This window comes from Notechis scutatus, chromosome 3 (genome assembly GCF_049901735.1).
Source record: "Notechis scutatus isolate UNSWTSFEM ecotype Mainland chromosome 3, rNotScu1.2, whole genome shotgun sequence".
Classification (NCBI taxonomy): domain Eukaryota; kingdom Metazoa; phylum Chordata; class Lepidosauria; order Squamata; family Elapidae; genus Notechis; species Notechis scutatus.
This window is the reverse complement of record NC_142011.1, coordinates 64,797,698-64,808,747: the sequence shown is the minus strand read 5'-3', so window position 1 is coordinate 64,808,747 and position 11,050 is coordinate 64,797,698. Positions and strand designations below refer to the sequence as shown.

Genomic DNA, 11,050 nt, shown 5'->3' with positions numbered 1-11,050 from the left:
AGTTTCCTGAGGACTTTAATTGTGGCCTCAGTTGTTAGAGAGTGCATCAATATAATTTCTAGCCATTTTGAATACGCGTCCACAACTACCATAAAAGTTTGCCCGTGGAATGGTCCCCCCAAATCTATATGAATCCTAGCCCACTGGGATTTCGGGGATTCCCATTCCTGTGGTTGTGCCGCTGGCGGTGTGGGCCTTGATTCTTGACAGTTCTTACAGGTTCCTACCCATTCTGTGATATCTTTATCTATATTAGGCCACCACACATAACTTCTAGCTAATGTTTTCATCTTAACTATTCCCGGGTGACCCATATGCAATAATTCTAAAATTTGTTTCTGGAGCTGGGTCTTGTGCTGTTTCCGGCAGTGGACACTGGCTGAGTGCGTCTGCATGCCCCAGGGATTTTCCCAGGCGGTAGATCAGTTTATAATTATAGGCAGCTAGAATCATTGTCCATCTCATGAGTCAGGGGGATAGAATAGTCGGAGTGGGTCGGTCTCCCATGAGTAGTCCTAGCAGCAGTTTGTGGTCAGTAATGAGTTGAAAGTGTCTCCCGTACAAATATTCATGGAACCTTTTAATGCCAGCTATTGCGGCCAATGCCTTCTTATCTAATTGGCTGTAGTTCCTTTCTGCCTCTGAGAGAGTCCTTGAGTAAAACGCTATAGGGGCCTCAGTGCCATTAGGCATGCGGTGGTTTAGGACAGCCCCGACCCTGAAAGGGGAGGTATCGCAAGTGAGGGTGACAGGCAAAGTTTCTGAATGTTGGACTAGGACACTGTCTGAGGACAACAGTTTTTTGACAGCCGCAAAAGTGGCGGCTTCCTGTTTTCCTCAAATTCATTTAACCTATTTTCCCAGGAGTTTGTGTAAGGGTTCTACTATAGTGGCTTTTCTAGGAAGAAAAATACTATAACAATTGAGGAGACCTAAAAATGCTTGTAGCTCAGTTTGATTTTTTGGAGTAGGTACTTCCTGGATAGCCTTAATTTTTTCTGTGGTCAGGTGGATCCCTGAGCCATCTATCAGGTATCCTAAAAATTCAACCCTGGGGACTCCAAATTTGCATTTTTCTCGTTTAACTTTTAATCCTGATTTTTGGAATCTAGTTAGTACTTCCCTTAGTCTGATTAGCAATTTGTCTTTATTTTTTGCTGTTATTAAAACGTCATTAAAATATGGGATGATTCCCTGAATTCCCAGTAGGAGGCGCTCCATGAAGCTTTGAAAGATGCCTGGAGCCACACTGCCGCCGAATTGAAGCTGGTGACATTTAAAGGCACCCCTATAGGTTACAATGGTTTGCACCTCGGCGGTGGCGTTGTCAACTGAGAGTTGTTGGTATGCCTGCACCAGGTCTAATTTGGCGAAAATTTTACCTTTCCCCAGTGAGTGCAATAAGTGCTGCACTATGGGGACGGGATGAGCATTTTGTTGAAGGGCCTTATTTAGGGTACATTTGTAATGCACACAGATGTGGACTGATCCATCTGCCTTTATAGAGGTGACATAGGGGTTTCCCATTTTGCATAGTCTACCGGTTCTAATATCCCTTGCGCGATTAATTTGTCAAGCTGTTTGTCTATTTTTGGCTTAAGCGCGAATGGTATTCTACACGGTTTGAGTTGGATTGGGGCAACCTGGGGATCAAGGTTAAATGAAATAGGGTTCCCCACATACTTGCCCAAATTGTCATCAAAAACGTTCTCAAATGCCTGGATCAGTTTTTCAATGCTGTCATCCAGTATTGTGTGGACGCCAGTCACCCCCAGTCCCAATGCTTCAAACCAGTCTCGTCCAAGGAGGCCGGGGAATTTGCCTTCGATGATCGTCAGACACAGGGGCCCTTGAAACTGTTTAAATATTACTTGAAATGTTCCCATTCCCACAACAGGAATATGATTCCCTTGATAGTCTTTCAAATAAATTCTCTGCTTTTGCAATTTATTTTTGGAGATACTGGGCTTTATCTTCTTCATTGTGGCCCACGAAACTATTGATAGGGGGGACCTAGTGTCCACTTCCATATCACATGGTGTTCCTTCAATGATGACGGTGATGTTGATCTTTCTTGTTCTTGATGAGCTGGTTTTCCCAATGGTTGACTGGAATATCACAGCTGACTCGGAATGTTGGTTTTCTTTTTTCTATGGTTTCCACGCTTGTTTGGCTTTGTACCCTTCTCTGTGTATTGGATGGGTTGTTTCTGTGGGGTGCCAGCTGGCTGGGTCTGCATGCTCTCGCTAAATGGCCTTTTTGCTTGCAACGTTGACAGATGACTTCCTTGAATCTGCAATTCGCTCTTGAATCATTCCCGCCACAACCGGCGTATGCGGACTGCCCTTCTTCAGTTTTCATAAATTTCCTGTTACTTTTGAGTTGGCAGACATCTTCTTCATCTGTTGACTCTTCCTGTTCGTTGTGATCTTGTCGGGCTGTGTTGCCACGATGCACATTATTTGGGCTTTTGTCTTTTCGAATTGTTGCCATTGCTTTGATTGAAGTCTCGGTGGCTCTGGATTCATCTAGTGCTATCTTCAGGGTGAGGTTGGGCTTTGCTAGTAACCTCCATTGAAGACTCACATCTCCAACTCCGCAGACGAGTCTGTCCAGTAGTAGATCTTCGAGATCTCTAAATTCACAGTACATGGCAGTCATCCACAGCGCAGCAATGTAATCATTTATTGACTTGCCTTCATTTTGGCTCTGGTGGTGGAATTCATGCCGTCGGACAATCTTGGATGGTGCTGGTGCATAATGCATTTGAAGTGCATTTTGGATTGTGTCCCATGACACTGTTTGGACTGCCACTGGAGCGTCCAGTGCCTTGGCTGTATCGAAGATTTTGGAGCCGCAATAACTCAAGAATAGCGCTCTCTTTCTGTTGTCTGAGAGTGCTTGTAGCTCGTTGGCCTCTAGGAAACAATCAAATCGGATCAGATAAGAGTCCCAGTGTTCAATGGTTAGGTTGAAAGGTGCTGGTGGAGGGTGTGTGGTTATCTTGCTGAATTTGGGACGAATCTTTCCCGATGACTGATTCTGCTAGTCCACCTTTTGATCAGCTCTTTTGTTTCTATTTTTCCTAGGATCCCACCTTCATTGCCAGTGTTCTGTAGTGGGTGAAGGAAGACACGCAGCTGAAGATAACAGTCCAACTTGTTTATTCAATTAACAGTGAGAAGAGAATGGCTGAACCCGTTTGACAGTTCCCCTTTTATAGGGGCTGTCAGATGAGCCAGCCAATCACATTCAAGAGATTTTCCCACCTAAACTGCAGATGTGAGTGAAAACTTCAGTTATACTAAAAACACAACAGTAAGTGTGAACAAACGGGTTCAAAGTCACTTTGTAACTTTGAGCAGTCACTAAACAAATGGTTGTAAGTCGAGAACTACTTGCATTGATATGAAGTTCACTTGGATAACACTTGGGCAGAAAAAAACCAGATGGTCCCAGCTAATGACAACACTTCTGACTAATGTAATTCCAGTGGTTACCCCAGGGGTGGGATTCTACCAGTTCAAACCAGTTCAGACAAACTGGTAGTTCTGGTGATTATTTGGGCCTGCCCACCTGCCCCTGCCCTTTTCCTGTTTGCCGGGCATCAACTGTTTTACTCACCGGGGATGCAGCAGAAGGTAAGTATTATAGATAAAAATTGTCTTTTATAAATGCTGTGCGGGCGCGCAAAGCGTGCGTTCACCAAACTGGTTGTTACACTGGTTGAATCATACCACTGGTTACCCCCCCCCCCCCCCAGACTGCCATGTTACACCCTCAACTTTCTTTTGTTTTCCTTTTTTAAACTCTGCATTTCCATTTTGTTTGGCTTCTTTTTTAATGAAATTTAAAATCTAATCAGATAAAAATATATCCACGTGTTGGTATCTGGAAAGGGAATTCCTGTTTGCTGGCAATTTTTACCTGGGCTCCTTTCCATCCAATCACTTGGATTGTACATGGCTCTTGCTCATTAAAAAAAAAAAAGCCAAGATACTGATTCCCTTGCCTCTTTCCACTCCCAAGGCATTCGGGTGTGGCTGTTGTAGTTTGAGCAATATTGGCAGTAGGCAGGGGCCTCTGTGAGTGGGGCAACAATGTCAAAATGATAGGCATGTCCAGATGACCAAAACTCCTTTCCTTTTTAATGTGCACCACACAGGTCACATACAAATAAAAATGGCAGGGGCTTTAGTCACCCAGTTGTACCTGCCATTTTGATGTTACAGTATTGCTCTTGGCCATGAGGGTCTGCAGGAGAGGCAGATGGTAACTCATGAATGATATTATAATCCAAGGGTATCCAAACGTGGCAACTTTGAGACTTGTGGACTTCAACTCCAAGATTGCTGGCTGGGGAATTCTGGGACTTGAAATCCACAAGTCTTAAAGTTGCCACGTAAAGAGACACTTGATCGTGTAAATGCCATGACTTGTGTACGTGCATCAGACATCTTGACACAAGGGTGTAATTGTCACATTTGTATGGTTGGGCACCCTTTGTCATTCTGGCACATTGTCATTCAAGTGTGAAGAGCGCAGTACCAGACTATTTCTAAACTTATATTTCAATTACCTCATGGGGGTGGGGAAATATTTCAGTTTGTTTAAAGAGGGACAGTAATTCCATTGTCATCTCTCAGTTACTTTATTGGACCTTATTCCTCTGATCCAAAAGTAAGTAGCTACTTATGCTCTGTGGTTAGTCATGATACTGCCATATTATTGCTGCGAGAGCTGCATTGATTATAGGCATTTTTCCAAATGCAGTTGAAAATGTTGGATCAGAGCCTGGTATTGAAAAGGACCCCTCCTCCAAATAGATTCTGCATATGTCTTAAGCATTTAGGGGTTACCTCCCCTGAACGTTATGACTTTTAATAGTAAAGTATTAAATTATTCCACGTATTCAAATTATCCTGCAAATTGTAACTCAGCCTAATTTGGGACTGTCTCCTTTAAAAAAAACAAAAGAGAAACAAAGCCCTGAGGCATTTTCTCTTGTTCTACTTTGTTCTCCCTATAAACCTTTGAAGTCTTTCCATATAATTTCTTATCATTTGGGTGTGATAGCTTTGCTGTTAATCTTTGAAATACAGGTAGTCCTTGATTTACAATAGTTCGTTTAGTATTGTTCAAAGTTACAGTGGCACTGAAAAAAGTGACTTATGCCCATTTTTCATACTTACCATCGTTGCAGCATCCCCGTGGTCATGTGATTAAAATTCAGGTGCTTGGCAATCAACTCATATTTATGACAATTGCATTGTTTCAGGGTCATGTGATTTGCCTTTTGCTTTTTTTGCTTCTTACTAGCAAAGTCAATGGTGAAGCCAGATTCACTTAACAACTGTTAAGGGTTAAGTACTAACTTAACAGCTGCAATGATTCACTTAACAACTGTGGCAAGAAAGGTCGTAAAAGGGGGCAAAATTCACTTAACATATGTTTCACTTAGCAACATAAATTTGGGGCTCAATTGTGGTCAGAACTCGAGGACTTATTATTATTGTTGTTGTTGTTGTAAACTTTTAGATTTCTGGGAATTCTGTGAAATATAAAAAAAATAGTCACATCTTCTCTTTCTTTATGACTTCTAACCAATTTGCTAGAGGAATATTTGATGAAAAATTGCAAGTCTTTGGTAAAATTTCAGGTAATGTAATAAAAAAATTGCCTTTGTATCTATTGCAGAATGTATCTATTCTTAATAAATGTAGATAATTTATTGGTGAGGTCTTCCTAACCTTGAAATGGAAGTAAATGCATTTTAACTAGAGATATGGATCATACTTATTCACTATACAATCTTGAGATTCTGGAAGAGATTTTAATTTACCTAAACTTAAATACACAATATGAACTTACGCATTTCTAACCTTGGACTTCCGTGGAGTTCAGTTTCTGATCTGTTGTTTGGACATCCAGAATGTTGAGAATCTATAGTGAATAGATCTTTTTTTTCCTGTTTATATAAAATAAAAGATTTAGAAGGATTGAATGAAAGGGAATCATGAAGCTTGGTGACGGACAAATCTGCCATCAAATTGAAATAACTCTTGCAATCAGGCTGTCACAGTGCTTTGGTATGTACATGTGTGCAGAAATCATGAGGTTGTAAGACTGTAGCTTTATCGTTTGTTTTAATCCATTGCCATTCAAGAAGCATTTGTCTAGCAATGCTTTGTGAGCTGAACTGACTGACTGCCCTATTTCCATCAGCTGACTATTTGTATTAGTATATAGATTGATTTAGTTTATGGAACTAACAAATGATTATGTTCCTCTTACTTCTGTTTCAATACTTTTCAGTCAATTATATTGCAATCAGAAAAGGGCAAAAAAAAAAAAAATCTTAGGAAATCTGGTAAGGATTCCCCCTACTGTACTGTAGATTATTCAGACTGCAAATTTCATGACTGAAAAGAAACAAAATTAAGAGAAGAGAAAAACAATCTACACTCTGATTGGCTGCTGTGGGTGTAAAAGTGGGAGTTTGCCTTTTTTCCCACACCTTTTTCTTCTGGGTGCTCTGTATGCTGTTTGATTTACCTCACAGTGTCCCTGACTATCTTGTCTGCTGTAAATATAGATGTTAATATATATTTATTTATATAAAACTACAAGTGCGTATCAGCGTCCCTGACTTCATTTGGACACCAGCTGCATAATTTCCTGGCATCCTCCTTGAACTCAAGGTAGCTTACACAGGTATCTCTATTTTTGTCACTGTTATATATTAGCATACTCACCTGCAATTGGTCAGTCCGTGGCGGCGGGAAATTTGAAGAGCCGTCACTGGCTACAGCCATGAGCAGCCCGACTGTAAAAGGGCTGCCGCGGTTTCTTCGGTGCTCAGTCCTAGAATGAAGTAAAGATAAATGGTTATTACGCTGGTGTCCAGAGTCTCATTCCCATGATCTAACACTGGCAATGAAGGTGGGATACTGAGACAATGGGAACCAGCGAGCACATGGCAACTGACGAACACCAGCAACCCATCGAGACGAAATTGCCAGAAACAACACGCCACCCGCACCGTTCGATCCAGCAACTGAAGACTGGGAATCGTACATCGACCGATTTCTCATGTTCCTCGAAGGGAGCAACCTCAATAATATATCTGAACACAGGAAGAGGGCCGTCTTCCTCACACATTGCTGTCCCGCCGTATTTAAGATGGCCAAATGTTAACGGCACCCACATGAAAACAATGCTCTGGCCGGACCTGGAAAGAACAATGAGGGCTCACTACATACCAACCGTTTCCTGCCTCATAAAACAACACAAATTTTATCGGCACGACCAAAAAGAAGGCGAGAGCATCGGCGATTTTGTTGCAACTTTGAGAAACATCGCTGGAGCATGCAAATTCCTAAACATGGATGAAGCCATGAGAGACCATGTGGTCCTGGGACTGAGAGAGCTTACACTACAAGGTCATCTATTAACAAAACCCAAAATAACACTCAAGGAAGCAATAGAAGAGGCTACTGCAGCAGAAGCAACATAGAAATCAGTGGCCGCCATGCAGAAAATGAATATAGCGCCACTGGAAACCCCAAAAAACACCACCACAACCCACCACGAGGACATCGAGTCCACATCGGAAGACGATGAGGAAGGAGAAGGGGTAAATCAACTCCATTCGGAACAGGGCAGAAGGGACCGGCTGCGAGGGGAACCATCCACATTCCAAGTGCCGTTTCCTAGATGCAATCTGCAAGCATTGTGAATGGTGGGGACATATTGCTAGGGCATGCCAAGCAAGAAAAAACTACAGCCCTAGACAAAGATGGAACACCACCCACCCACCCCGAGAAAGGGAGAAACAAACAGGGAGCTGTTGGAACCAAGACAACTGAAACAGGCGAGGAAAAGAGGCAAGCAACGGAAGAGATGAAACACACCAGACGGTGACCAGTGGACACTCCAACATGACAAATGCCAGGAAAGTCTATGTCCAGGTAACCACAGAGGGCCAACCCTGTCGGATGGAAGTGGAATCCAGCTCATATTTGTCAATGGCATCATGGGACACTATAAAAAGACTGATACCAAACATAAACCAGGAAGAACTCAAAAGACAAACACTGACGCTGAAAGACTACCAGGGAAACAAAATATCCATAGTGGGCACCGGAAAATTCAAGGTAACATTCAAAAAATACACCAGAGTCCTCCCACTAACCATAGTCGACCGGAATCAGCCAAGCCTACTGGGACTCGAATGGTTTGCACCTTTGGGAATTGAAGTCACAGGAATCAACAGTATCACCGAGACAGAGTGGAAAGAGGACCTGATGGAAGAATTCCAAGATGTGTTCGACGAAGAGCTGGGCAAGTACCGGGGGGTCCCCAATTTCCTTTAATCTAAACCCAACCATAGCCCCTATAAGATTAAAGGCAAGGTGGGTTCCTTTCGCACTCAAACCAAAGATCAATGAGCAATTGGATAAACTCATCGCACAAGGGGTCCTAGAGCCAATTGACCATGCAAAGTTCTAAACCCCAATTGTTACACCAATTAAACCAGATGGGTCTGTGCGCATCTGTGGAGACTACAAAGCAACCCTTAACTATGCACTCCAACAAAGTGCATACCCTGTCTCAGTGGTACAGCATCTATTACATTCCCTTGGGGGGGGGAATCTTCACAAAACTAGACCTCGCACAGGCCTACCAACAATTACCCGTTGACCCCAAAACAGTAGAAGCCCAGACAATCCTAATACACAGGGGAGCATTCAAATGCAACAGATTACAGTTTGGCATCAGCGTCACCCCAGGGGTGTGTTCCAGAGCTTAATGGAACGCCTATTGCAGGGGATAAAAGGGGTGATGCCATACTTTGACGATGTCCTCGTATCAGCCAAGGACAAAGAACAATTGCAGGACCGCCTAAGGGAAGTTCTAAGTAAATTCAAGGACGCGGGACTAAAAGTAAAAAAGGAGAAGTGCCAATTAGTCGCCAGCAAAGTTGAATTCCTGGGATACCTTATAGATAGTGAAGGAATCCACCCCACAGAAAATAAAGTCAGAGCAATCAAGGAAGCCCCCAGACCCGCAAATAAAACTGATCTGCAAGCTTTCTTAGGACTCATTAACTTTTATAATATATTCCTACCACAGAAAGCAACAATTGCAGAACCACTACACAGGTTGCTTGACAAGAAAGCAACCTGGATCTGGGGGTGACGGGAAGAAATGGCATTCTAGGAAATAAAAAACTTGATCACATCAGACCGCATACTAATACAAGACAGCAAAACACTCCCAATAACCCTAACCTGCGATGCATCACCTTTTGGCATCGATGCTATCCTCAGCCATGTATTACCAGATGGGAAAGAAGCACCCATAGCATTCTATTCAAAAACCCTGTCAAAGCCGGAGTGGAACTACAGCCAACTAGACAAAAAGGCATTGGCCGCTGTCACCGGAATAAAGCGTTTCCACGAATATATCTATGGGAGAACTTTCACACTAGTCACAGATCACAAGCCACTTCTGGGCATCATTGCAGAAAACAAAGCTACACCTAATATACTGTCACCCCGAATGATGCGGTGGTCAGAATTCTTGGCTGCCTACAACTACAATTTAACATACCGGTCTGGAAAGGACATAAATCATGCTGACGCGCTTAGCTGTTGCCCTCTACCTGACATAGAAGGTGACCCAGCACCAACCACATTGACCCTTCAAATAGAGATATTAGAAAACCTACCCATAACAGCAGCAGACATCGCTAGAGAAACGACTAGAGACAAAACCCTGGCGCGAGTTTTAAATTGGGTAGGAAAAGGATGGCCAGAGACTGAGATCAACGAGACTGAGAAACTGTTTCGGAATAGACAAACAGAACTCTCAATGCTGAAGGGGTGCATACTATGGGGGGCTCAGGTGGTGATACCGGACGTTTTAAGGAAAAGCATACTAGAAATGCAACAGGAGGGACACTCATGTGTTGTAAAAATGAAATCCCGGGCAAGGAGTTATGTATGGTGGCCAGGAATGGATAAGGAGATAGGGGACTGCATGGCATGTGTAAACGCTGCCAGGAATTTAGGCCAACCCCCCCCCCCAAACACCAAAACACGAATGGGAAACACCAAGGGGACCATGGTCAAGATTACACTTGATTTTGCGGGCCCAACCAAAGGGCTCACATTTCTAATAGTCGTAGACGCTTACTTCAAATACTAGAGGTAAGCATCGTGCACTCCACCACAACATAAGCCATCATTAGACAGCTCAGGAAAATTTTTGCAACACATGGACTGCCGGATGTAATTGAATCCGACAACGGGCCACAATTCACGCAAACAACATTCGAGGGATTTCTAGCACAACATGCGATAAGGCATGCACTAACAGCGCTGGGACACCCGTCGACGAACGGACGGACAGAACGCATGGTACGTTACACTAAGAAAACATTACAAAAGCTGGGGCCCAGGGACACACAAGAAAAGATAGATAAGCTACTAAGCATACAGCACATGACTCCCAGTGCCACGACAAATAAAAGTCCAGCAGAGTTACTAATGGGGAGGAAACTACGATCACACTTAGACAGACTGCACCCCACATATAGCCCAGAAAAACCAGCAGACTCCTCCAGTAATTGCCACACATTTCAAACAGGGGACCCAGTGTACACAAAAAAACTTACGGGGAAACCATTGTGGATACCAGCGAAGGTGACCCAGATAACAGGACCCCATTTTTACAGGGTAGATACCACGGGCAGGAGGAGCTGGAAGAGACACATAGACCAGCTCAGGTCTAGAGTTATGAAGGGCGACCCAAACTGAACCACGGAAGAGGGGGAAGAACCCTCAAACACAACCATAGGGGAGGGGGGGAGACCCCTCAAACAAACAAAACAAACCCAGGGAAGAGAGGGGAGACCTCTCAAACATAACCATGGGGGGGAGACCCCTCAAACAGACAACACACAAGGAGAGAGGGAGGGGGAGACCCTCCATGAGCAAGAAGAACAACAGAACAAACCCTGACAACTATAGACACACAACAACCA

General features: G+C 43.5%; 1 protein-coding gene across 1 annotated transcript; it reads right to left on the bottom strand.

Moving 5' to 3' along the window:
• Positions 1-338: 338 nt before the first annotated feature.
• LOC148131217 (uncharacterized) lies at positions 339-7,161 on the bottom strand. The gene is made up of 3 exons (XM_087959972.1): positions 7,043-7,161; positions 6,756-6,864; positions 339-3,045 (listed from the first exon to the last, which is right to left on the bottom strand). Exons 1-3 carry the CDS (start codon positions 7,159-7,161, stop codon positions 2,047-2,049), a joined length of 1,227 nt encoding a protein of 408 aa, XP_087816098.1. The 3' UTR covers positions 339-2,046.
• Positions 7,162-11,050: the final 3,889 nt, after the last annotated feature.